Consider the following 27,951-nt stretch of genomic DNA (forward strand, 5'->3'; position numbering starts at 1 on the left):
GGTGTGATTACTCTTATTTAAGAAGAGACTAGTATTTTTGTGTGTGTGTATGTGTGTGTCTGTGTGGGCACGCACACACTTTGTCCCTCAAGCTACAATAAAATTGACTAGATAAATTTCAAGTATTAATCACTTCAAATTGATGGTAAATGTCATTGAATACAAATCAGAATGTTTTGAAAATGCTACTGTCCTTCACAAATGTCTGAAAGAAATATATATTAACCCATAGTGATATCAACATAGTTTCTTTCAGGCCCTGAATATTTCAGGTGTTGAATAGGGAGACGTCATAAAATACTAAGGAAAGTTCTTTCCTGTCTACCCTTCAGCAAGCATTATATGTTATTTCTCTTGTGAAGATCAATCTATTGAATTCTGAAGTAACTTGAGAGTTAAAAGTAGGTTCAAGTTTAAGAGAAGAATTTTGATGGCTTGTATTTTTGTTTGTTTGTTGTGTGTGTGTTTCCTGAAGAGAGGAATTCCTTCTGTTTGGGCCAGGATATCCTATAAATAAACAAATGAGTGGAGGTCATTTGGCCTTTTCTTATATTTCCAATGCAGATAGATTTAATTTAACAAAATACAGAGATACTATGTATTTACAAAGGTTTGTTGAAGAGAAAATAGGTGCTTATAAATTTGTTTATATAAAATTTCTTGAATTTCACATCTAACTCATTTCAGTTTGGATATGAGTCTTTTAAGTAAAAATCTCCTGATGCCTCTTTGGCTGACTTGTTGGTTTGTTAATTGGCACTTGCACTTTAAAAAGAAGTGGCTTATTTTAACATGAATTAAAGACAGTTACTTTGAATTAGAGCCAGTCATTTACAGAGTAGAAAGTAAGTATAGTAAAATAACAGTTTTGCATCATGTTTTTGTGGGCCTGTGTTGTGTGTGTGTTACATGTGTGTCTTTTAATGTAGTGTTTGCACTGTTTTATAAAGAACTCTCCTTTCTCCTACTTAGATGGAAGCTAAATGTTCATAATAACTCTAGTTTTAAAATTTTATTTAATTCCAAGGCTAACCACAATTTTTAGTGTAGAACACTGAATGAAAGTTCACATTGGCCACAAAGAAGAGTGCAACATGGTTCCTGCCTACAAGATATTGGCAGTATGGAAGTGGGTGAGAATAGGGGGAATAAGAAAGTACACAAAGTAATAGAATGCAAGTCAGTATTTTCAGAATGCTTTTATTATAGAACCCTTTCTTCAGTCTTATTCAGAAATTCAAGTTATAAAAATGGATTAAAATTGAGCTACTATGATTTAGCTGTCTTAGCTTAGCCAGAGGAAATGCCACAGCACTTGTTGGAACAGAATTTTTAAAACCTATAAGTTCTTCCTTCCCTTATTCCCTCCCTCCCTCTCTCCCTTTTATTCTTTCCTTCTTTCTTTTTTTCACTAACTCAATTATTTATCAGTAAACATTTATTTGGCATCTGCTGTGTGCCAGACATCACAAATAAGGCTGAGTAGGATAATTGCCATGAGGGAAAACCAAACGAAATGCAGTGGGGAATCATGACTGAGGTGGCATCTTGCTAGAGGAGGAAGTATTATTTGATAATTAATGGATAATATAAAAGAGTATGTTTGGCCTTTAGGTCTGTCTCTCACTGCTGTACTATAGTGAATAAGGGATAAGTAGCATGGCTTTAAATAACTCCATTTCTGAGCTCCATATAAATTGTATTGTGGCTTTTTAGTTAATAACATTTAAATTGATTAGTGTTTGATAACTGAGTTACAGACATCCCCACATCTAGTCAACAGTTTTAACAAAAACATTAAAGGAGAACAGGTATCAATTAGAGAAGTCTTATTTATTTATTTACTCATTCATTCATTTATTCAGCAAATTCAGCAAAGCAGAATGGGAGAAGAAAAGGATGGATAAAGCAATTGGGTGAGTGTGGGACTTCATATATAAAGATTGTCAGAAGAGTACTGCAAAAAATGACAAGGATGAAAATACACTTGTCCTGATGGAAATACATAATCCAGTTGAATTTTGGAAAGGACCTGTTTATATGTTTTTGTATTTACTTGTATGATTATATGATACTACTTTGCCTGTGACCAAGTGATGAAGTTTAGAAAGTTATAACTGTATGGAAATGATTTTCAAAAATCATAATTTGGAATTGTATTTGCTAGTCTTCTTTTAAGGATTTCTATCAAGTATCAGGCTATTAGTTAAAAGTTTACTTTAGAAGGTCTTTTTTTATAATGCCCCATTTCATCCAAAAATATTTCTGAGCAGAGAACTCCTTTTTTTTTATGTGCTGGATTTATAATACCAGAGAGGACTTAAGAACTCAGTTTCACTTAATTTTAGATAGACATGTAGAAAATGGACTAGAAAATATACCCTGAGTGTTAAGATACTAGTTAAATTTTTCCTCATTTTAAAGGTAATATAAGATTTATTATAGAAAATTTCAAAAATATAGCAAAGTAAACCAAAAAAATCACCATAATCATATTACTGTAATATACCCATATTAATATTTTGTGGCATTTCACTCTAGTTTTTCTACACATTTGTGTGTATAATAAAACTTGGTTTGTTCTATACACAATGTTTTATATCCTGCTTAAATAATCTTTAGAAGTATGGTTTTTACTAGTTGTAATATGTTATATGAGATTACCATAATTTATTTCATCAATCATCTTCTTTAGGATATATAAATAGTTTACATGTCTTTGCCATATAAATAATGCTGTAATGACTATTATTGTATATAAAGCTTTGTCATTTTCTGTTTTTTTCTCTCATATATTTGGGAATGGCATTACCAAGGCAAAGCATATGAACTCTCAATTCTCTTGGCATATATTATTAAAATTTTCTGGTAATTTATAAGATTCAGGGTTTTGATAAGTTGGGGAGAGAAGGGAAAGCTGACACTCTGATAATAGCAATTTAAATATCAAATTGTCATTTTTTGAAATGCTTACTTCTCATATGTGATATACAGTTGGTGTGGCTTGCACTTTACAGGTACTCGTTTGCAATTGTGGGCATCAATATAACTGATCTGGTATATAATCTACTGGTGAGTGGAGCTCTAAAAACTCATTTCTACAACATCGCTCCAGAAGCTCCAACATTATCTCACTTCCAGCAAACATTCTGTAAGTGTCCTGTTGCTTAATTATTGACATAGGTTTCTATAGAACACTCTAGACAAGGGTTGAAGCTGAGAGATCTTTGTGATTTGGCTGCATTGGAGCCTTCGAACTTCCTCCTTTGGTTTTGATTTTGTTTTCTCATTCACGACCTACACATATTTTCAGGCATTATGAATATTTCCTCGTTCCCAGCTCTTGCCTAATAAATATCAATGTATCAACTTCCCATCTGACTTAAAGACATCAGAGATGTCTTTCTTCCTCTGATCCAGCATGGCATAACACTTAAGAGTGCAGGCTCTGAAGACAGCCTGAGTTGACTCTCAGATCTACGTTAACTACCATCTCTAAGCCTCAGCTATCTCATCTATAAAATGAGTCTTTTCCTCATAGAGCTGCTATGGAGGTAAAATGAGACGAGGATAAAAAGGCTTTTTATTAGCTAGTCCCATAGTAGTGCTCAGTGAACATTAGAAAGAGAAGGTGGTGGTTTAATGGGTGATATAGATGGTGGTAGAGTTGTCATTGGTATTACTTTTACTGCTACCACTACTAGTGCTACAGAAGGTAGTGTTTGCAGCCCTTTCTAAGTGTAGGTGCTAGTAGAGGGAAGTATTTTTGACCCTGAACCAGAGCCTTATGTTGTCCTTGCCTGAGGGGTATCCTTTGGGGTGGTAGTTGTGCTGAGGTTTCAGAAGATAAAGAACGAGACCATTTAGTAGAGCCCTGAGATGCTATTCTCTAATTTTAGAGGCAGAATCCTAAAATGTAGCTGTGTGTCATTATAATCCTTGCTGGCCAGACATAAACTGGTTTGGAGGAACATAGAACGATAGTCTACCAAGTCTTCAAGCAATCTAAGCAATTTAAAGGAGAAATGTCTTTTAAACCATTTAAACCATGCTTACTGCACTGAGGGCCTCGTACCTGAGCTTTCTTAGCAAGAAAATTTCAAAATTCTTCTCATGTTTCTTTCAGGCTTTTTTCTGCTGTTATGTGCTAAACAGGTCTGCCACTCTTTCTAAGTATGGTTAAGATACAATCATTCCACCCCAAATCTACCACAGGAGAGTGTTGTTCCGCAGTTCAATTTTAAAATGTGATAAAGTCACAAGTTAACAGCCATTTACTTTATCTAAATTCCTAAATTAAGAGTGATTATGTTATCTAGGATTCTGTCTTCTTTTACATCTGCTTAAGCAGGACTTCCAGTTAAAGATGACATAATTAGTGTATGCATTATGCTCCCTTCTGAAATTACACTAAAGTTAATAGAAAGGGATTTTTCTAAGAAAGCATAAACCCACAAGGATAAAAATCAGAAACAAAGCACGAAAATCTCATTCTGAAAGCTGGAAAACAGATTAAGTGGTAAATGATTTAGTAGTCTTGAGAGAGCAAATCCTTAACAGGTGGCATGGAAAGGTAAGAAGCAACCTGATTTATTCCACAGGACTCCCCAAAAGGTTCAAGAATTGGCAGCATTAGATATCTCAGAAATGAGGGTTGGGCTTCCCCGGTGGTGCAGTGGTTGAGAGTCCGCCTGCCGATGCGGGGCACACGGGTTCATGCCCCGGTCCAGGAAGATCCCACATGCCGTGGAGCGGCTGGGCCCGTGAGCCATGGCCGCTGAGCCTGCGCGTCCGGAGCACAGGCTCTGCAACGGGAGAGGCCACTTTTTGGCCTTTCAGCAAAGGCCAAAGAAAAGAGGCCTTTTTGCAGTGAGAGACCCGCATACTGCAAAAAAAAAAAAAGAAAAAAGAAATGAGGGTTAACATAATAAGACCAAAAATAGCAAGATTGCTTGAAAATACGTTAAGAAGCTCTTAGAGGCCTAAATCCCCTTCTCCAGCAGACAGCTTCTGTCCTTCCCCCTCCTAAGCAGAGGCTGGTGTACTTTACAGGGAGAGAAAAATAAAGGGTCTCTGGTCTGATGAGAATCAGGTACAGCTGATGGCAAACCATACTGAAAGTGATGATGAAGACTGAGACCCAGGCTCCTTCTCCTACCCAATTCCTATCACTTTGGCAAGAGACTGACAAGGGCCTTCTCTGAAATCTGAACATCCCAAGAGAAAATAGCTGAAGATGCTGACCTCTGGGTCTCTCCAGTGAAGCAGCCCAGTCATATCACTCTACAGTCATGCTCACCATCAACAAACCCTACCTACATGCTCAGAGCTTCCAATCAGCTTTTAATCCAGTTGGCTTTTTATTTAGTAAAAAATACTTACAGGTAGCCAAGTATTACCAGATGTTTGAGTGTGATGGTTAAAAACATGTCCTCAAATTCTTTGATACTCCTCCCATTAAAAGGTAGATTTTTTTGTTCCTCTTACCCAGCCCAACTGGGCTGACCAGTTGGTTGACCAAGAGAATAAGCAGATTTGACACTATGTGACTTTTAGGGCTACATTAGAAAAGTATTTCATCTGTGGATAAAGAAGATGTGGTACATGTATACAATGAAATACTACTCAGCCATAAAAAAGAATGAAATAATGCCATTTGCAGCAACATGGATGCAACTAGAAATTATCATACTAAGTGAAGTCAGAAAGAGAAAGACAAATACCATATGATATCACTTATATGTGGAATCTAAAATATGACACAAATGAACCTACTTATGAAACAGAAACAAACTCATGGACATAGAGAACAGACTTGTGTTTGCCAAGGAAGAGGGAGTTGGGGGAGGAATGGAGTGGGAGGTTGGGGTTAGCAGATGTTAGCTATTATATACAGAATGGTAAACAACAAGGTCCTACTGTATAGCATGGGGAACTATATTCAATATCCTATGATAAACCGTAATGGAAAAGAATATTAAAATAAGAATGTGTATATATATATGTATGTATAACTGAATCACTTCGCTGTACAGCAGAAATTAACACAACATTGTGAAACAATTATACATCAATAAAAAAATTTTTTTTAAAGAAAAGGCTTTGATCTGAAGATCAGGGATTGAGCTTCCTTTGGAAGCATAAGCCACCATGTAAGGTATCTGATTCCTCTGTGTTGTGAAAAAGTCCAGGACATACGGAGCAATCATATGTAGGTAATCTGACTGACAGCCCCAGATGAGGTCCCAGCTGATAGCATCTACCACTAGACTTGTGAGTGAAGATGCCTCTAAATGATTCCTGCCACCAGCTGTCAAGTCACCCCCAACCTTCAGATCTTCCTAGTTGATATTCCAGGCATTGTGGATCCGTCCCTCCTCTACCCTTTCTGAATTCCAAACCCACTGAATTCATGAGAATATTAAAATGGTTTTTTTAAGCCACTGAATTTTGGAATAATTTCTTAAGCAGCCCTAGATAACAAGAACAGCAAGGAAAGCCTCAACCATGAAAGAGGGTCTAAAACAGGCAGAAATAAAGCCACTATAAAGAAATAGAAACCATGCAGAGAGAAGAAAACTTCAAAAATACGTATCATTAATATCCCCAAGAGATAAGAGAAGAAATTGCTACTATGAAACAAGAACAAGGTGCCATAGAAAGAGCATTCAGAGAATAAAAGAGTGTTCTTAGAAATTAAAAATCAGATAACAGGAATGAAATCTCCAAGAAGGATTAGAAGATAAAGCTGAAAACTTCCAGAAAGTAGAAGAGAAAGTATAGATGAAAAATATAAAATAAAGGTTGAGAAATTAAAGGACCATTCTTGAAAGTCTTATAAAAGGAGTGCCAGAAAAAAGAACAGTGAAACTAAGGGGGGGGAATCAAACAAATAAATCAAGAAAAATTTTCAGAATTGAAGGATGACTTTTCATATTTAAACTAGTAAGCACCAGGATAATAGATTAAAATGGATTCACACTCAGGTCATTGTGAAATTTTAATACATAGGAAAGAGATGATTTTAAAAATTTCCAAATCTGTCACATAAAGAATTGGGAGTCAAGATGACATTGGATTTCTCAACAGCAACACTGTATTCTAGAAGAGAGTGGAATAATGTCTTCAAAAATTTAAGCAAATATTATTTAAAATCTAAGGGAATATGATTTCCAATTTTGAATTCTATACCCAGTCCAACTTACCAATTAAGTGTGGAGTAGAATAAACAAAATTTTTTGAGTGCAAAGTCTTAAACATTTTACCTTCTTAATTTTACCTTCTATAATTATAAGGAAGCTCCTGAAGGATATTTTTCCGTAAAATAAGAGAGTAATCCTAAGAGGAATAAGTGAGGTACAGAAAGCAGGAAATCTATGAGAGAATAAAAGAGAAGAGAAGAGAAGAGGGGAAGGGAGGGGAGGGGAGGGGAGAGGAGAAGAGGGGAGGGGAGGGGAGGGGAAAGGATAGGAGAGGAAAGAGAAGAGAATCTTTGAGATGAGGGAAGTCAAAAAATCAAGCAATGGAAAATATGTTATTTAGAGCTATGGAGGTCAATAATCAAAGAATCAGCTGGAACAGTTGAAATGCTGCTTTAAGGAAGCAGGAATTAGGACAGGAATTGTTCCTGGGTTTTTGTTTGCTCTTTGTAACAAGACATTAAACTATTTGACTCTATGTATAATTTGATGCTCAACATAACTAATTATTAGAGAAATACAAATCAAACTACAATGAGGTATCACCTCACTCTGGTCAGAATGGCCATCATCAAAAACTCTACAAATAATAAATGTTGGAGAGGATGTGAAGAAAAGGGAACACTCCTACATTGCTGGTGGGAATGTAAGTTGGTACAGCCACTGTGGAGAACAGTATGGAGGTTGCTTAAGAAACTCAAAATAGGGCTGCCATATGACCCAGCAATCCCACTCCTGGGCATATATCCAGAGAAAACTATAATTTGAAAAGATACATGCACCCCAATGTGCATTGCAGCACTATTTACAATAGCCAAGACATGGAAGCAACCTAAATGTCCATCAACAGATGAATGGATAACGAAGTGATATATATATATATGTGTATATATATATATATATATATATATGTACACACACACACACACACACACACACACACACACACACTGGAATATTACTCAGTCATAAAAAAGAAGGAAATAATGCCATTTGCAGCAACATGGATGGACCTAGATATTATCATACTAAATGAAGTAAGCCAGAGAAAGACAAATATCATATGATATTGCTTATATGTGGAATCTAACAACAACAAAAAAATACAAATGAACTTTTTACAAAACAGAGATAGACTGACCACAGACATGGAAAACACACTTATGGTTACCAAAGGGGAAGGTGGGGAGGGATAAATTAGGAGGTTGGGATTAACATATACACACGACTATATATAAAATAGATAACCAAGAAGGACCTACTGTATAGCACAGAGAACTAAAATATGAATATGAAAAAGAATAGACATACATATGTATAACTGAATCATGCTGTACACCTGAAATTAACACAACATTGTAAATCAACTATACATCAATAAAAAGTAAATAAAATAAATTATGTATAAGTTGAATGAAAAAGCAAATTTTAAAATATATACCTCTTTATGACTTGTTAATGGAAAATGTAAGTCCCCTACATTTGTGATTACAGCCCCTACTCTGACAACTAGATGATTATATTTACTCCTGTAACAATTCTGACCATTTCCAGCAAATAATATTGAGGTTTTACTACAGATCAGATTCTGTGTTGAGGAAGACAGACATCTAAACAAATAAAACACAGTGGGAAGAATTTTGTTATTGAAGAAGTAAAATCTCACTCAGTCTGGACGTCAGGGAAAGCTTCCTAAAGCAAATTCCATTTTCCATGAGAAGTGAAAAATAAGTAGAAGGAAATATAGCAGTGGTGGCCTAGTGGTCCAGCGAGAGGGAGTGGCACAGGCAAAGGCCACAAGACAAACAGTGTGGTGGATTCAAGGAATAGAGCATAGGATTTGGGGTGGGGGAGGGGTGTCTAGAGATGACAGTAGTAAGAGCAGGAATGGGGAAGGGGGATATCTTGAAAGAGTTTTGTAAGCCATTTGAAAGAGCATAAACGTAGATAAATAGGACCACTTGCTTTGTTTTTCTACCCCTCGTACTTACCCTATTCTATAGTTACCATGTTCCTTAGGGAAGCCAGGGAAGCAATTCTGAGGGAAAATAGAATGAGTTTAGTTTTAGGTATACCAGGGGTGGGTTCCTTTGGGGCAAATAGTTGGCATTCTAATGAATAGTGGGCATTCTAATACAAGGTTGTGGAGCTCTGAAGAATTACAAGGGCAGATTTGGGATTCATTAGCATTAAGGAGAAAATCAGAGCCATACAGTGGGGAGCTCTTGCAGGAGAGAATCAAAGTTAGAATCATAGGAATTGACATATAAGAACAGGAATATTTATTTTGTTCATGACTATATCCACAGCACAGAACCTGGTACAGAATAGGTGCTCAGTAAATATTTGTTGGATGGATGGATGGACGGATGGATGGATGGATGGATGGGAGGGAAAAATATTGGCTGGTGTCCTTTTCAGGAGAAAGGAAGTCTAGTTACTCTGGAAAAATTTGGCCTTGTCCTGAATTGATAGGCTTCCAAGAGAATCTCAACCTGGGTGAGTAAGCAAGCAGTGGGATTACTTTTTTTTTAAGGCCCTCACCAGGTTTTAGAAATAGCAGCAATCCCATTGTGGATTGGGGTGAGGCAGAGGGACTCAGGCCTCTCTAGAAGAAGCAAACTGTGCTCTGAATTCGTTGCTCATCTATCAGACATGATCAGTTTTGCACCTCTTCTCTGTAATATTCTTGCAATTACCTGTGTCCTTGTGTCTCTGCAGTCTACTAACCGAATGCAGTGAAGCAAAACCAAGACACATTCAAGCAACAACAAATATGCTGCATTCTTGGGTTGGAAAGCCAAATTATTATTCCAAACAGGTATTTCATCTAGATGAAAGAATATAAGAATATAATAGGTCTATCATTTTGACTTTACAGTATTATTCAGTGAGCACGGCACTGCCAAGTCAGTATGCTATGAAAATCACATTCAATCTAAAGCTCCACTGAACAGGCAGCTGCATTGAAATAAAGTAAGGTTAGGTGTAGTGAGCAGAAGGAAGTACAATAGCAAGAAGGGAAAAAAGAATTAGCTTTTCTTTGACCTTCAAAAGAAGGAGCTATTCAGTAGGAATAAGAACCAGAAAAAGAGAGTACACTGGAAAAGGCAGCAGATTTCAGGTACTGGCTTCCAGCTTCCAGCTATAATTGTGTGATTGTACACCATTCAAGTATCTCTTCTAAACCCAATGTCGTCATCTGCATTACCTATTCCATAAAGCTGCTGTAAGAATTAAATAAGAGACTATAAGCAATACCCTGACCCCTCTTTCCTCCCTCTGCTCTTCATGCCATTTTGTTAGCTTCCTTAGCTAGCAAATCATCATCTGAAATTGTCTACCTTGGTCCCTCTCCAAGAAACTGAGAATTGGGGAGCATAAGAACTCTACCTTTTTCTTGTATCTGTTACATATTTGTTAATTGGCAGATGGGCCAACTGATCAATTTGCCAAATGAATTTATGAACACTCTGTAATGTTATATAAATGAGTGGAGTTTTATGATTATGATATGTACCCTGGAAGCCAAGCCACCATTTCTACATTTTGATTAAAATCATGTTATACAGTGTCTAATTATTTTTCTGACAGGATAGAGAGAGTCCTAGGGAATCAGTTTGCAAGATTTACACCTTGACTTTTGTAGCCTTGAGAGGAAGGAGAATGGTGTTAGATTATTAACCACCCCTCTCCCTTCTACTCCTCTCCTAGCCTGTCTTTTAAACCTTTCAAAATGTTTTCCTGTAGTTGCATGTAAGGTAGAAAAAGGGTGAAACCAAAGAGATCTGTATTCTTCTAAAACTCTATGCTACCCTAGATCACTTCTAGAATGAGAATGTACATTGTGGAAAAGTGAATTTCTCATTAAAGTATTTTTCACAGTGCCTACTTATTATTGTCAATGGAGTAAATAACTTATTAATCATGAGGTACCAATGAGATGCTTTTAATTCATCAGTATTGGAAACCTGACTCTATATACAAAACAGGTCAGGTATGTTTATTTGAGCTCAGAAGCAAAGTCAGGAAAATTATGTGTGTATTTTATATAGCAAGGAAGAAGAAATTATAAATGATCATAGATTTTATTTAGAACCATAAAAATTATAGCATTCAGAAAGAAACCAAGGGAACTTAAAAAGAGGGCATCTTCTAAATCAATGGATTTCATACTTCAGTGACATGAGATTCATCTTACTGAACTGAGATGTCTGGTTGAATCTGGGAGGGTCTTCATTTTTTACAAGTACCTCATGCCATTCTTGGGATACTTTAGGATGGATAGATGATTGAACTCTTTTGGTTGAATAAGATACTGAGATGAGAGGAAAGAATTTCTGTTAGTGTGTGCTGAAACAACCAGGATGATAAACAGACTCCAAGTCATGGCATATGAGAAATGGTAAGAAGAAATGGGGATGCTTAACCTCATGGCATAAAGGGCACTTCAGATACTTGAGTTGGAGAAGGATTGAATTTGTTCCAAGAAATATGGGGCAAGAAATTTTGGCCCAGTGTGAGAAAGCACCTCTAAAGAATCAGATTCTTCATTCATGGACCAGGCTAATGTTAGTGTTGTCAAGAGAAAAGTTCAAGACTGGGTGCTGCCACAGGGAATCCAAGCATCAGATGGATCAGAGACAGATGGATGGCTCCTGGGATTGCTGATACCTCTGATCTGGGGCTTCTCTGATATGGTCACGTTCCCACTACAGTGGCAGTGGGCCCTGGTTGGTGTAGCCCAGAGGCATTTGGGTGAGGGTTGGTATGTGTTCCCATCTGAGATGTTAAAATCAGTCAATATGTTAACTTGTGTTAACACAGATTAACAAAATGTGTTAATGTGTGTAGAGAGCCCAGAGGCAGTCCAAGCCTAGAGGAAATGAGTCAACCCAAAGAAAAAATAAAATAAATTCTCTCTCTCCTTACTACCCTTCCTCCTATAGTTGAAGAGAAAGACCATATACTTTAAGATGTACAAGCATACTTAAAAATGTCATGAATGAGTAACCAGGTAAGTTTGTGGAAATAGACCCACATCTGGCAGTGTGTGTTGGGGGTAGGAAGGAAGGTCATTTCTAATTTTGTATTACAGTGAGATATGAATAAAGGTTTTTAAAAATCTGTTTATGGAACTATGTTAAAGGTTATCCCATAAGTAGCTAGTTACCAGAAAAATAAAAGCTATTGAATTGTTTTTACTATTAGAATTGAGTATGTTTGTTCCAAAGTTCTCTTCCCCTGCCCTCTGTCATCTCTACTGCTTACTCCTTCCCATGAAGGTGAAGGGCTAGGATTTAAACCAGGTTTCTGGCTCCAGAATCCTTCCTCTGAACTATCTTCTACTGCCTTCTAATGTTAAGACAAATTAAAGCTTGTGTAATGTTTGGTTTCCATTTTTCTAACTAGTATTATTTCCTTAAATACTTTTTTCTTATTATGAGACACTTGAGCTTGCTTTTGCTTTACTACATGCAAATACTTATTATTGTCTTTTAAAAAGCTATTCACATTTCAATTCTAAATGAGGAGGGAGGGGTACAGTGGGGAAACAATACAATAAGTAGGTTCTCATATCAAATATTTAACATTTATTCCAAAAATGTTCCCAATCCACATAACATTTTTGAGACAAAAAAGTATTTGAATATGAAATTATGCTTCAGAGCAAAGATGTCTTATTAGCAATTTCATATAGTTTAATGACCACTCTATTGTTCAGAGTTGATTCACAGTTTTTATTGTCTTATAATAGATTGTCAGAATGCATTCTTTTGATTTGTCAGGGTAATTTAAAACTTTACTCAAATCAAATATCAAGAGAAAAAAGGCTGAGTGGAGTACTTTTGAAAAATCACACCATTATGTTAATTTAATCAGGAGGTGAAGAATGAAGTAGTTACTGTCAACCTTTCAAAATATGTTCCAGTTGTTACTCATATTCTAGAAATGCAGAATTGACTTTTCTTCCTGCTTGAGCAGAGTGAGAATAATTCTAGGACCAATTGCAAAAATCTTGCAGGTTGGTAGCTTCCACTGCACTGGTTTTTAAAGAATAATTTTAACAGTAGTGTTTGCTGTATTTTGATCTTGTCTTTGAGTGACATGATTGCTGTTAGTTGGTCTGACATCTTTTTCAGCATTTAGGGTGATTCTGAATATGATTAAGGATTTTTTTCCCTTGCATTCTTGTCACTGTCTTATCTCTAACAGGCTATTTGATGCACGAGTTTCATAAGTTTTGGATTGAAGAGGACCCCATGGACATAATGGAATTTAATCGTGTGCGGGAGAAATTCCGCAAGAGGATCATAAAACAGCTGCAGAATCCAGACATGGCATTGTGCCCACATTTTGCTGCCTCGGAAGGTTTAATCAACATATAGTCACCCACACTGGTTTTAATGGATACCCCAGGACAGTGCCTCATTATTGTGTTAGATCTCTGCTTAGGTCCCAGCTCACACACTGAATGCACACAGTGATTGTATGCATGCCTGTTAGTACAGTGTCTTCATATCTTCGTCATAATTACCAGATCCCCAAATACCACAATTTCTGCAGTATCTGTCATCCAGTGACTGCTCATATTGTGGCATCATGCAGTGTTACATCTTGCTTTGACACCTGGTATGGAGAGAGTTTTCTATTTTTTTAAATTGGCTTCCTCTCCCTCATAATTTAGTGTTGAAGAATTGTACTTCTCTAGCTGTATTTTATATGTAAAAGATTTAGCTGAATTTTGTTCTGTGAAAGCCTTTTAATTTATTGATGTTTCATGACTATAGCTGCTAGCTCTTCAAGCCAGGTTCATGCTTGGACCTCATTCCAAAAAAGTATGACTTTAAAATAATACAAACAGACACATGATAAGACAAATCATTCTTGCAAATACTGCTGCACTTCATGAAAATGTAACGAGACTAACAAGAAGCAAATTTAGGTAGGTGCTGGGGTTTTTTGAAGTACCGCAGAATTATATTGTAGTTTACCCCCAGTTGTAATTGTGGCATAGTCATCTGGACATCAAATTATTTTATTCCCATAATTTTACTGGCTTGGATGCCTAAATATGTTTATGTTGCTTGGAGCCTCAAAAAAGAAGTATGCACACTGCAAAAGCTCCAACAGCTTTTTCACTGCCTGCCTCTTGCTGAACTCAGAGTTACACCCTGGCACTGTTCTGATCCAGGCATCTTTGCTTGGGGCACTGAGTGGTGGCTGGTTTGTTGTCTATGTCAAGAGGTAATATTAAAAAACAATTTGCAAGAAAATGTGTTGCAAGAGAAGAACCTGAGCTATGTCATTCTGTAATATTTCTTGAAACTAATGACCTTGTCTTTTATCAGTGGAGGAAATAAATTGCTTGGAAGGAGAACAAAATCAAGTCATTTCAAAACTGCTTAAAATCATTTTAAAAACCATGATTTAGTTTGGAATTAATTATGATTGTAGTCTGTTGAATAGTATTTACCATGGCATTTCATACCCATGGTATTTTATACCTTCTGACTATCAGTTTTAGTATTATTAGATGTTTGTGTACTCACTTGCTTATCTAAGTGAATTTTGAGTACTGCCTAACTCAGTTATGAATAAATTACATGTCATTCTACTGTAATGTATAGTGTATTTCATTTTAATATTTTTGTGCTTGTACAGCTTCTGAATATGCAGATATGTGAGTGGGTAGAATGTCAGACAGACAACCTGAAGCTGAATATAATCATGCCATCGTTCAGAGTAATCAGGTGTGAATTACAGTATGTCATGTCTGAGAGACTGCTTTTATTTAACTAATCTTGAGGCCTGGTGTTGCTTTAATGAAAGAATAAGATCAAGCTTTTCCTTTGCAGCTTCCTCTGAAGCCTGATTTGTCTACTGCTAGACAGCTGATATAGAAAACATTAAGGTGCCTGTTGTTTCCTGGTCCATTCTAGCTCCTCTGGGATTTTGCTGTTCTTTCCCTTTCAGCTGTATGCCAGGTGGAAGGATTTTGCATTGCATCTTTTATAGCCCTGTGTCCTTTCTTAGAATGGGGAAGGGAAGGAGTTGGTTAAAGCATGATATATACCATGAGTAGTGACAAGAATAAATATTCCTCTCCAGAGTAAGTGAGAATTGTGAACCCAGTAAATGGCCTGTCTTGGGAGCCCTGAATTTGCTGTAGCTGCTATGTTATGAAGGTGTTCTTCCATGTTCAGTACAGCCTTTGAAGCCGCATGTATGTATTGTCTCTTCCTATCCACTATGGTCCTGTGTCACTGACATGGCTTGATAATATGTGGCACCTATACCAGCTCATGTCTCTTCTGTTCAGGTAGAGATAGTTGATGGTAACAAAGCTAGGAGCTTTCCCTCCCAGCTCCTTGAATGATTTCTCTCTGTTGTATCTTAACATGGATGAACAAGCTGTGCCAGCTCCTTCTAGTTCTGAGTATTATTAGATTTCTTATTTGCACCTCTTTGTGGAAGATGCATTCTACCCTGTAATATGAAGTGAGGCAAGAAAAAAAAGAGGAGAAGCTTTCAAGGCATTAAAAAAAGTGTGATGTGTTTGTGTTTTTCCCTTGAGCATTTTTAGTTTGCTTATACTTCATTGAACAAGAGTTGACCACTTAAAATGTAAATTATGTAGCATGCTTCTACCAAGTTTTTCAAAACTCTACTTGCTATGATTAAAAACACATTCCAGTTTGCACTACAGAAAGAAAACTCTTTGAAGCACCATTTCTGAAAATTATGACTTCAATCTGACTTTCCTTCTCACAGTTCTTGTTATTGTACTGAAAAAAATATTTTTTGCTTGGTAACGTACCATCTTTCCTATTTGAAATGAAGCTTAAATATATACCAGACCTAAAAGAAAGGTCTGGAAGATATATCTTCCAAACCAGGACACTTGTGAGAGAAAAAAAGGATGTTGTTAATAATTTCTTTTGGACAATAGGGTGAACTGGGACAGTTTGAGGAAACTGAGATGTTAGGTGACTGAGAGACAAAGAGACAGACATAAGTAGGGATCATCCACCCACCACTCAATTAGACAAATGCAACCTAATTTCTTCACTTTCTAACCTCTGGCAGGAGAAGTACATCATAGGGACATAGACATTTTGATGTATACTACCCAAAATCTTAAAGACCCATCAGAGGTATGGGCTTGGTCTGAGCTGGAAGGTCAGCTGAACAGGCTGGGTTTGTAGGAAGTCAGCAATGGGGAAATAAAACCTGGCCATCAAACTCCATGGCCACAAATTATCTTGATCCATAAACATAGGGGGCCATCCAAACTGAACAGGAATGAGGAGGGGACCAGGCTTGGTGGAGTGTGGGGCTAGGGGATGGGAGATGGAGAGAAGAAAAAAAGAGACAGAAAAAAAGGAAAGTGTCAGCTAGGCCCATAGCAACATCTAGGAAACTTTGAGCTGTAGTGACACGTACTCCAACAAAGCAGTGCTTCTGACTCTTCAGGGAGCTTGACAGAAGTAACTGCTCTAATCTAGAAACAAAATGGCAGAAAAGCAGAACAAAGTATAACATCAAGTCCTAGAAGATGAAAGAGATACTGGTATGGATTCCTTTTCAAGAGCTAACATTTAGTGAGTTCTGATGCCATGTGCCAGGACTGTGCTAGCCATTTCCTTGCATTATTTCATCTCCTCAGCAACATACAAAATGAGATTGCATGCTTGCTTTTCTAGACAAACAGGCTTAGAGATTTAAAATATATTACCAAAGGTCTCAAGAAAAAGAAAACGTCAATGAGGTATTACCTCACACCTGTTAGAATGGCTATTATCAAAAAGACAAGAAATAACAAGTGTTGGCGAGGATGTGAAGAAAAGGGAACCCTTGTGCGCTGTCAGTGGGAGTGTAAATTGGTGCAGCCACTATGGAAAACAGTACAGAGTTTCCTAAAAAAAATAAAAGAACCACCATAAGATCCAGAAATTCCACTTCTGGATATTTATCCAAAGGAAAGAAAAACACTAACTCAAAAAGATACATGCACCTCCATGTTCATTGCAGCATTATTTATAATAGGCAAGGCATGGGAGTAACCTAAATGTCCACTGATGGATGAATGGATAAAACATGATATATTTATATACACAGTGGAATATTATTCAACCATGAGAAAGAAGAAAATCCTACCATTTGTAACAACAAGGATGGAACTTGAAGGCATATGCTCAATGAAATAAGTCAGAGAAAGACAAATACCGTATGATCTCACTTATATGTGAAATCTTAAAAAAACCTTTTAGATACAGAGAACAGATTGGTAGTTGCCAGAGGCATGAGGTGTGGGGTGGGCCAAATGGGTGAAGGCGGTCAAAAGGTAATAGATATAGATAGATAGATGTTAGATAGATAGATGATAGATAGATGATAGATAGATGATAGATAGATAGATAGGTAGATAGATATAGGTAGATAATAGAGATAGATAAGATAGCATAGCAAGATCTTAAACCCAGGTCCTGAAGCCTTGACTTAATCATTATGCTATCTACTTAATTGGAATTATTTTGTACTGTACAGTGTAGATTATAAACACATGTACACACCTACCCCCCAAGTGATAATATACTATATGTAAATAACATTTCTTGCTCAGATGTCTGTAGGATGAATTCATACTTGCCATACTGTCCCTCAGGACTTCCCACATTTTTGGTCAGAATTTCTTCCTTGATACAGAAAGAACAATTCCGATAAGATTGTGAGCTCTGTCTCCTGATCCTTGTCTCCCCACAAGAGCAATGGAAGCCTGCGTAACTCCTTCTGGCCCCGCTGTGGGAAACCTCAGCAAGGTGGGCATTGCAGGGCCTGGCTGCGATATACTCAGGGCATATCTGTGCAAATAGAAACTCATAGAACTTCAAACATGTGAACTCTTTGTAAATAAAACATTCCTTTCACTGCCAAGATTCTTGTGCCCCATTGACTTGACTTAGTCTCCAGAATGCTACTACTCATAGGCACACTAAAGTGTGATGTCATCTGTTAACATCCCTGGGATGCTTCACGGAAACCAGGGTAGAGTAGCAAAAAATAAAATGTTGACTTGGTACCTTTCTATTGTTTTATCTATTATGTACCTAGCACTGTGGTCTGCCTTGCAAAAGAGGCTATAGAAGAAAGTTGATGGCAACTAGGAAAGTGTGGCAAAGAGAAGAGAAAGGTGAGATTAAATTTGTAAAACAACAGTTAAACCCCCTCTGTCATGCAAGGTGAGTTAAAGCGGGGTTGAGGGCGGGGGTGGGGAGTCCCTTCGTGATTGCCACCTACCATACAAGGGCTCGAGTGAATTCCACATCATCCCAAGACGTGGGTTTGGAATAGATTTTACTAGGAAAGTTTCTAAAGCAAGGATTAGTAAGAGAAAAAAGGGTGTGAATGCTTCTCATTGTCCCAAGGCCACCAGGGCCTGTGTGCTGTGACACACTGTTGGTCTGGGTTCAGGTGGAGAGCTCCTGCCCCTTACTGTTCTCATTTCTTTGGGGGCAAACCTGAAAGCAACCTTGGCAGAGGGAATGATCTGATCGGTACACTCTGTAGCCACACAGTCTGGGTCTGGTTGCCAGCTGCCCTGTCCTGTAGACTTTGGGTTCTATGGGATGCTACCTTGAGGAAGGAAATCTCTGGTCCTCAGGGAAGCTGAGCTTGGATGTAGCCCCTTTTGCTGAGAGAGAGAAGAGCCTTCAGGAGCATCTGGTTTGTCCTAGAAGCCCAGAGAGAGCTTGTGAGTTATTTTTTGCCAAATCTCATATCACACCCATACACTTAATTCTAGATGTATTAGCTCTTCTGTGCCAAGTATGTAGAAATTACTGTGGAACAGGAACATCAACAGCCTCAAGCAGTATGATAACAAGAGTTTTTACTATTTATGCAGAGTACAGCAGGAAAAAACTGGCAAGCAGAAGACCCATATTCCAGTGTATGTGCTGCTAGCCTCCTTAGGCCAATTACTTACCCTCTCCGACTTGGCTTTTACCATCTGCTATGGAAAACTAATTATGACAGCTCACTTTCAGAAGATTATTGTAAGAGTAGAAATCAAATAAGCTATCATTAATTAAAGGGCTTGGGAAACTCCAAAGTACTAAACACATGTTTAATTATGGTTGGCTTTTATCTATTTGGTTTTTGGCTGCGAGCTTATTCTAACAGAAAATTAAGCTATAAAATTTGTCCTTGTAGCCCATGTCCCACATTAATTTGATTCAGCAAGCATTTATTGAGAATTTATTTTTGTACCAGGTGCCATGGCAAGTCTGGGGAAAAAATGGAAAAGAATATGCTGCCCTTGGTCTCATGGACCTCATAGTCAAAATCTACTGCCTTGCTTCTTGAAGTCTGGTCTTTAGACCACCAGCATGAGCACTGTTAGAAATTAATCATTGAAGGCCCCTCCCAGACCTACTGAATGGGAAGTACTGCTCTAGAGGATATTGAGGTTTAGTGGTTTAGTCTCAATTTTTAATAGTTTAGAAGTAAATCAAACACTTCCCTTGTTTTCCCTCAACTTACTTTGTCAATATAACTTGACCCTGTGCCCATCTCTAACAAAGGACTACATGTTTTGTTGTCATCCACCCAGAGGCACAAACAGGAGTTAGTATGGAGAAGGTGGAGGGCTGTTATGGACTGGATGTTTGTGTCCCCCCCAAATTCATGTGTTGAAATCCTAACCCCCAATGTGATGGAGTTAGGAGGTGGGGCCTTTGGGGGTAAAACCCTCATGAATTGGATTAAAGCCCTTATAAGAAAGCCCTTATAAGAGCCCTTTCTTATCCTTATAAGAAAAGACAGGATAGAGCTTTCTCTCTCTCTCTCTCTCTCTCTCTCTCTCCATACCCTCTCCCTTTCTCTCTCATTCTCTGCCCTGTGAGGATACAGTGAGAAGATGGCCATCTACAAACCTAGAAGAGTGTCTTCACCAGATACCAAAGATGCACCTTGATCTTGGACTTTTCAACCTCCAGTATGTGAAAAACAAATATTAGTTGTTTAAGCCACTCATTCCATAGTATTTTTGTTATAGCAGCCCCCCAAAATTGACATCAGTATGGGCACAGGTCCCAGGTGGATGGCCTGCCTGCCCATCCCAAATGCTTCTTGAGAAGCTTCCTACAGTAGCCAAAGCTGGTGCTGCCCCAGAAGCACACTCCCACTGATGGCCATTCTCAAAGAGTTTCCTTCTCTCAAGGTGTCAGTCAGGGTGGCCAATCTCCTACATGATGGAGAAAACAAATAAAGTCTTCACTTACTAACCAAATTTTTACCTGAATAGAAACCACCTAGCTGCAACTTGGCAACTATCAGAGAAGTTATTTGAAGTCTGAACCTAGAACGAACCCAGGAGCTTGAAAGCACCAAGAGGATGACAATCAAAATAATGCAGGGGAGGTGGAGTCAAGATGGCAGTGTGGGAAGATGTGGAGTCAGTGTCTCCCCACAACTAGGGCACTTATCAGCCACTGGTGGGAGACTCTGATGCCCAAGGAGATGGGAGGAGCCCCAAAGTGAACCGGTAGAACGTAGGGGGACTGAGGGGGGAAGAAAATTGGAGGCCAGACAAGATTGGCGCCCCTGAGGCCAGGGATATCAGGAGAGGCAGGTGGGAGGGATTCTCTGGGAAGAGCAGGAGAGGAGCAGAGGGCGATTGTCTGGCCCACTTGAGCCAGGCAGCCTGCTGAGCTCCCAAGCTGGTGCCCCCACCCCCTCCAAAACCCCATCCAGGCTGCGTGGGTGCTGGGGCCATAGGAGGGAGGCTGGGGAGATCAGGAGAGGTAGGCAGGATGAGCCATCTGGGAGGAGCAGGAGAGGAGAGGACTGCCCACTCAAGCCCAGGCAGCCTGCTGGGCTCCCAGGTGAGGTCCCCTGCCCTATGAGACCAGAGGTGGGGGGACACCTGGGTCCCTTCTGTTCCTTGATCCTAAGCCCCACTCCTACCCACACAGTCCCCAGGGCCTTTTCTAGCCCTGTGGGTCCTAAGCATAGGCCCTCACTACATATGGGCGTGGGGCTTATTCTTTCTAACATGTCTGTTAGTTTCCTAGTCTAATTTTATTTTTTACTTTGGTATTTACAGCCACTTCAGGTGGCTTGTGGGATCTTGGTTCATGAGCCCAGGGTCAGGCAGAAGCTTCTGCATTGGGAGCTCCAAATCTGAACCACTGGACTAACAGAGAACTTCAGACCCCAGGGAATATTCATCAGAGTAAGGTCTCACACAGTTCATCATCTCAGAACCAACACCCAACTCTACCCAATAGCCTACAAACTCCAGTGTTGGAGGCCTCAGACCAAACAACCAGTGAGACAGGAATACAATCCCACTCTTAAAAAAAAAAATGAGACAGCAAAAAAATATGTCACAAATGAAGGAGCAACGTAAAAACCCACAAGACCAGGTAAATAAAGAGGAAATAGGCAATCTACATGAAAAAGAATTAAGAGTAATGATAGTAAACATGATCTAGAACCTCAGAAACAGAATGGAGGCACAGATTGAGAAAATATAAGAAATGTTTAACAAAGATCTAGAAGAACTAAAAAACAGAAAGATGAACAACACAATAACTGAAATGAAAAATACACTAGAAGCAATCAATAACAGAATAATTGAGTCAGAAGAATGAATAAGCGAGGTGGAAGACAAAATGGTGGAAATAACTGCCTAGGACCAGAATAAAGAAAAACGAATGAAAAGAATTGAAGACAATCTCAGAGACCTCTGGGACAACACTACACATACCAATATTTGAATTATAGGGGTCCCAGAAAGAGAAGAGAAAAAGAGTCTGAGAAAATATTTGAAGAGATTATAGTTGAAAACTTCCCTAATATGGGAAAGGAAATAGTCACCCAAGTCCAGGAAACACAGAGTCCCATACAGGATAAACCCAAGGAGATACACAACAAGATAGATATTAATCAAACTAACAAAAATTAAATTAAAGAAAAAATATTAAAAGCAGCAAGGGAAAAACAAAAAATAACATACAAAAAATCCCATAAGGTTATCAGCTGAAACTCTTCAGGCCAGAAGGGAGTGGCAGGATATACTTAAAGTGATGAAACAGAAAAACCTACAACCAAGATTACTCTACCCAGCAATGATCTCATTCAGATTCGATGGAGAAGTCAAAAGCTTTTCAGACTAGCAAAAGCTAGCAGAATTCAGCACCACCGAACCAGCTTTACAACAAACGCTAAAGAATCTTCTCTAAGTGGGAAACACAAGAGAAGAAAAAGACCCACAAAAACAAACCCCAGACAATTAAGAAAATGGTAATAGGAACATACATATCGATAATAACCTTGAATGTAAATGGATTAAAGGCCCCAACCAAAAGACACAGACTGGCTGAATGGATACAAAAACAAGACCCCAAAAAAAAACAAGACCCATATATATGCTGTCTAAAAGAGACCCAATTCAGACCTAGGGACACATACAGACTGAAAGTGAAGGGATGGAAAAAGATATTCCATGCAAATGGAAATCAAAAGAAAGCTGGAGTAGCAATACTTGTATCAGATAAAATAGACTTTAAAATAAAGACTGTTACAAGAGATAAGGAGGGACACTACCTAATGATCAAAGGACCAATCCAAGAAGAAGATATAACATTTATAAATGCTTATACAACCAACATAGGAGCACCTCAATACATAAGGCAAATGCTAACATCAATGAAAGGAGAAATCGACAGTTACACAATAATATTTGGGGATTTTAACACCCCACTTTCACCACTGGACAGATCATCCAAACAGAAAATAAATAAGGAAAAACAAGCTTTAAATGATACATTACACAAAATGGACTTAATTGATATATATAGGGCATTCCTTCCAAAATCAACAGAATACATTTTCTTCGTAAGTGCTCATGGAACATTCTCTAGGATAGATCCTATCTTGGGTCACAAATCAAGCCTTGGAAAATTTAAGAAAATTGAAACCATATCAAACACCTATTCTGACCACAATGCTATGAGATTAGAAATCATTTACAGGAAAAAAAATGTAAAAAAAACAAATACATGGAAGCTAAACAGTGCGCTACTAAATAACCAAGAGATCACTGAAGAAATCAAAGAAGAAATTAAAAAATGCATAGAAAGAAATGACATTGAAAACACAATGACCCAAAATGTATGGGACACAGCAAAAGCAGTTCTAAGAGGGAAGTTTATAGCAATTCAATCTCACCTCAAGGAAAGAGAAAACTCTCAAATAAACTATCTAACCGTACACTTAAAACAACTAAAGAAGAACAAAGAAAACTAAAAGTCAGTAGAAGGAAAGAAATCATAAAGATCAGAACAGAAATAAATGAAGTATAAATGAAGAAACAATAGCAAAGATCAATAAAACTAAAAGCTGTTTCTTTGAGAAGATAAGCAAAATTGATAAACACTTAGCCAGACTCATCAAGGAAGAAAGGGAGAGGATACAAATCAATAAAATTAGAAATGAAAAGGGAGAAATCACAACTGACACTGTAGAAATACAAAGGATTATAAGAGATTACTACAAACAACTATATACTAATAAAATGGACAAGAACGAAGAAATGGACAAATGCTTGGAAAGGTACAGTTTTCCAAGACTGAACCAGGAAGAATTAGAAAATATAAACATACATATCACAAGTAATGAAATTAAAACTGTAATTAAAAATCTTCCAACAAACAAAAGGACAGGACCAGATGGCTTCACAGGCAAATTCTATCAAACATTTAGAGAATAGATAACACCGATTCTTCTCAAACTCTTCCAAAAAATTGCAGAGGGAGAAACATGCTCAAATTCATTCTATGAAGCCACCATCACCCTTATACAAAAAACAGACAAAGATATCACAAAAAAAGAAAATTATAGACGAATATCACTGGTGAACATAGATGCAAAAATCCTGAACAAAATACTAGCAAACAGAATCCAACAGCACATTAAAAGGATCATACACCATGATCAAGTGGGATTTATCCCAGGGATGCAAAGGATTCTTCCATATATGCAAATAAATCAATGTGATACACCACATTAACAAATTAAGGAATGAAAACCATATGATCATCTCAATAGATGCAGAAAAAGCTTTTGACAATTCAACACCGATTTATGATAAAAAAAACTCTCCAAAAATGGGCATAGAGGGCACCTACCTCAACATAATAAACACCATATATGACAAACCCAGAGCAAGCATGATACCCAGTGGTGAAAAACTGAAAGCATTTCCACTAAGATCAGGACAAGACAAGGATGTCCACTCTCACCACTCTTATTCAACATAGTTTTGGAAGTCCTAACCACAGCAATCACAGAAGAAAATGAAATAAAAGGAATACAAATTTGAAAAGAAGTAAAACTGTCGCTGTTTGCTGATGACATAATAGTATACATGGAAAATCCTAAACATGCCACCAGAAAACTACTAGAACTAATCAATTAATTTGGTAAGGTTGCAGGAAACAAAATTAATGCACAGAAATCTCTGGCATTCCTATACACCAACAATGAAAAATCAGAAAAAGAAATTAAGGAAACACTCCCACTTACCATTGCAACAAAAAGAATAAAATACCTAGGATAAACCTGCCCAAGGAGGTGAAAGACTTGTGCTCAGAAAACTATAAAACACTGATGAAAGAAATCAAACATGACATAAACAGATAAAGAAATAGGCCATGTTCTTGGATTGGAAGAATCAATATTCAGAAAATGATTATACTACCCAAAGCAATCAACAGATTCAATGCAATCCCTATCAAACTACCAATGGCATTCTTCACAGAATTAGAAAAAAATTTTTACAATTCATATGGAAACACAAAAGACCCCAAATAGCTAAAGCAATCTTGAGAAAGAAAAATGCAGTTGGAGTAATCAGGCTCCCTGACTTCAAACTGTACCACAAAGCTATAGCAATCAAGACAGTATGGTACTGGCACAAAAACAGAAATATAGATCAATGGTACAGGATAGAATGCCCAGAGATAAACCCATGTACACCTAATTTATGACATGGGGGGCAAGAACATACAATAGAGAAAAGACAGTCTCTTCAATAAGTGGTGCTAGGAAAACTGGACTGCTACATGTAAAAGAATGAAATTATAACACTCCCTAACACCATACACAAAAATAAAGTCCAAATGGATTAAAGACTTAAATGTAAGGTCAGACACTATAAAACCCTTAGAGGAAAACATAGGCAGAACACTCTATGACATAAATCACAGCAAGGTCTTTTTCGACCCACCTCCTAGAGTAATAGAAATAAAAATTAAAATAAACAAATGGAACCCAATGACACTTAAAAGCTTTTGCACAACAAGGAAACTGTAAACAAGTTGAAAAGACAACCCTCAGAATGGGAGAAAATATTTGCAAATGAAACAATAGACAAAGGATTAATCTCCAAAATATACAAACAACTCATGGAGCTCAATATCAAAAAAACAAATAATCCAGTTAAAAAATGGGCAAAAGACCTAAACAGACATTTCACCAAGGAAGACATACAGATGACCAAGAGGCACATGAAAAGATGCTCGACATCACTAACTATTAGGGAAATGCAAATCAAAACTACAATGAGGTATCAGCTCCCACCAGTCAGAATGGACATTATCAAAAAATCTAGAAAAAATAAATGCTGGAAAGGGTGTGGGAAAAGGGAACCCTCCTGCACTGTTGGTGGGAATGTAAATTGATACAACCACTGTGGACAACAGTATGGAGGTTCCTTAAAAAACTAAATATAGAACTACCGTATGACCCAGCAATCCCACTACTGGGCATATACCCTGAGAAAACCATAATTCAAAAAGAGACATGTACCACAATATTCATTGTGGCACTATTTAGAATAGCCAGGATATGGAACCAACCTAAATGTCCATCAACAGATGAATGGATAAAGAACATGTGGCACATATATACAATGGAATGTTATTCAGCCATAAAAAGAAATGAAATTGAGTTATTTGTAGTGAGGTGGATGGACCTAGAGTCTGTCATACAGAGTGAAGTAAGTCAGAAAGAGAAAAACAAATACCATACGTTAACGCATATACATGGAATCTAACAACAAAAAAGGGTACGGATAAACATAGTAACAGGGCAGGAATAAAGACGTAGACATAGAGAATGGACTTGAGGACCCAGGATGTGGGAGGGGGAAACTGGGGGGAAGTGAGAGTAGCATCGACATATATACACTAGCAAATGTAAAATAGATAGCTAGTGGGAAGCAGCAGCATAGCACAGGGATATAAGCTCAGTGTTTTGCGACGACATAGAGGAGTGGGATCAGGAGGGTGAGAAGGAGGCTCAAGAGAGAGGGGATATGGGGATATATGTATGCATATGGCTGATACACTTTGTTGTACAACAGGAACTAACACCACGTTGCGAAGTAATTATACTCCAATAAAGATGTATTTAAAAAATGCCCATTTAGAGTTACTTTAAAATGAAAGCAATCTAAATAATTAAAAACAGTAATATAGGGCTCCCTGGTGGTGCAGTGGTTACGAATCCGCCAGCCAATGCAGGGGACACGAGTTCGAGCCCTGGTCCAGGAAGATCCCACATGCTTCAGAGCAACTAAGCCTATGTGCCACAACTACTGAGCCTGCCCTCTAGAGCCCGCGAGCCACAACTACTGAAGCTCGTGTGCCTAAATCCCATGCTCCGCAACAAGAGCAACCACTGCAATTAGAATCCCGCACACCGCAACCAAGAGTAGCCCCCGCTCACTGCAACCAGAGAAAAGCCCGCACGCAGCAATGAAGACCCAACACAGCCAAAAATAAAAAACATAAATTTTTTAAAAAGGCTATTAAAAAGAGAGGGCCACATTTAAAAAAAAAGAAGTAATATAGTGGTAACTAATGATGATTTAAAATATTAATAATAAAAATAATACTTACAGCTAAATTTATTGAGTGCTTACATCGTAACATACACTATTCTAGGCACTTTAAATGTATCAAGTCAGCCCTCACAACAGTGTTTAAAGGGAAGTACTACCATTTTAAGCGATAAGGAAACTGAGGCACAGAGATTGCCTAGGTTCACACAGCTACTAAGAGACAGTAATGAAGAATAGGTACTAACATGGGGAAGAGAAATCTTATACTATAATTTAAGGTAGAAAAGTCATATATTTAAGAGACCAAAATGCTGCTAAACAAACAACACATATACGAACACATATACACAGAAAGAGAAGGAGAAAGAGAGAAAAAGAGAGGGAGAGATAGAAGGGAAGCTCAGGAGAGAGAGAGACAGAGAGATATAGAGGAAATATTCCAAAATGTTAAGTTAGGGCAGAAGAAAAGATCTGGGCAATTTTCCTCACTTTTCCCCCTTCCTTTTCTCTATGTAATATCCATGAGGTCAGGGATTTCTCTTTCATTTGTTTTCTACTCTATCCCTAGTGCCTAGAACAGTGACTGGCACATAGGAGGTACTTCTTAAATATTTGTTCAATAAATAAATTAAAGAGCAAATATATTTTCCATGATGACTAGGTATTACTTTTATAAGCAATAAAATTTAATTTTTATAAAATATGATCTTGGTGATATAATGAATCAGATTTAAGGTGGACATGAATCAATGAAATTACCTTCAATTCTTCCTCTCCCTTGTCCCATCCCCACATCCAGCCAGGCTCCAAGTTCTCTCTAATCTTAGAATTACCCCG

General features: G+C 37.8%; 1 protein-coding gene and 1 long non-coding RNA gene across 4 annotated transcripts in view; one reads left to right on the forward strand and one right to left on the reverse strand.

Annotated features, from left to right (window-relative positions):
- Positions 1 to 14,823, forward strand: part of ELMOD1 (ELMO domain containing 1) — a 111,381-nt gene extending 96,558 nt beyond the window's left edge. For both annotated transcript variants that reach the window (XM_067750914.1, XM_067750915.1), the window contains exons 9-11: positions 1,866 to 1,916; positions 3,018 to 3,151; positions 13,416 to 14,823. In XM_067750914.1, the coding sequence (XP_067607015.1) occupies positions 1,866 to 1,916; positions 3,018 to 3,151; positions 13,416 to 13,588 (358 nt within the window). In that variant the 3' untranslated portion in view covers positions 13,589 to 14,823. The remainder of the gene's footprint in view (positions 1 to 1,865; positions 1,917 to 3,017; positions 3,152 to 13,415) is intronic.
- On the reverse strand, positions 1,815 to 27,930 carry LOC137230819 (uncharacterized). Of its 2 annotated transcripts, XR_010946267.1 has the most exons (3): positions 27,874 to 27,924; positions 18,837 to 18,933; positions 4,551 to 4,885 (listed from the first exon to the last, which is right to left on the reverse strand). It is a non-coding gene; the product is annotated as an uncharacterized lncRNA (long non-coding RNA). The 2 variants fall into 2 exon arrangements; XR_010946268.1 differs by lacking the exon at positions 18,837 to 18,933 and having other exon boundaries at positions 1,815 to 4,885; positions 27,874 to 27,930.
- Between the last annotated feature and the right edge of the window lie 21 nt (positions 27,931 to 27,951).

Source organism: Pseudorca crassidens, chromosome 9 (assembly GCF_039906515.1).
Source record: "Pseudorca crassidens isolate mPseCra1 chromosome 9, mPseCra1.hap1, whole genome shotgun sequence".
Lineage (NCBI taxonomy): Eukaryota > Metazoa > Chordata > Mammalia > Artiodactyla > Delphinidae > Pseudorca > Pseudorca crassidens.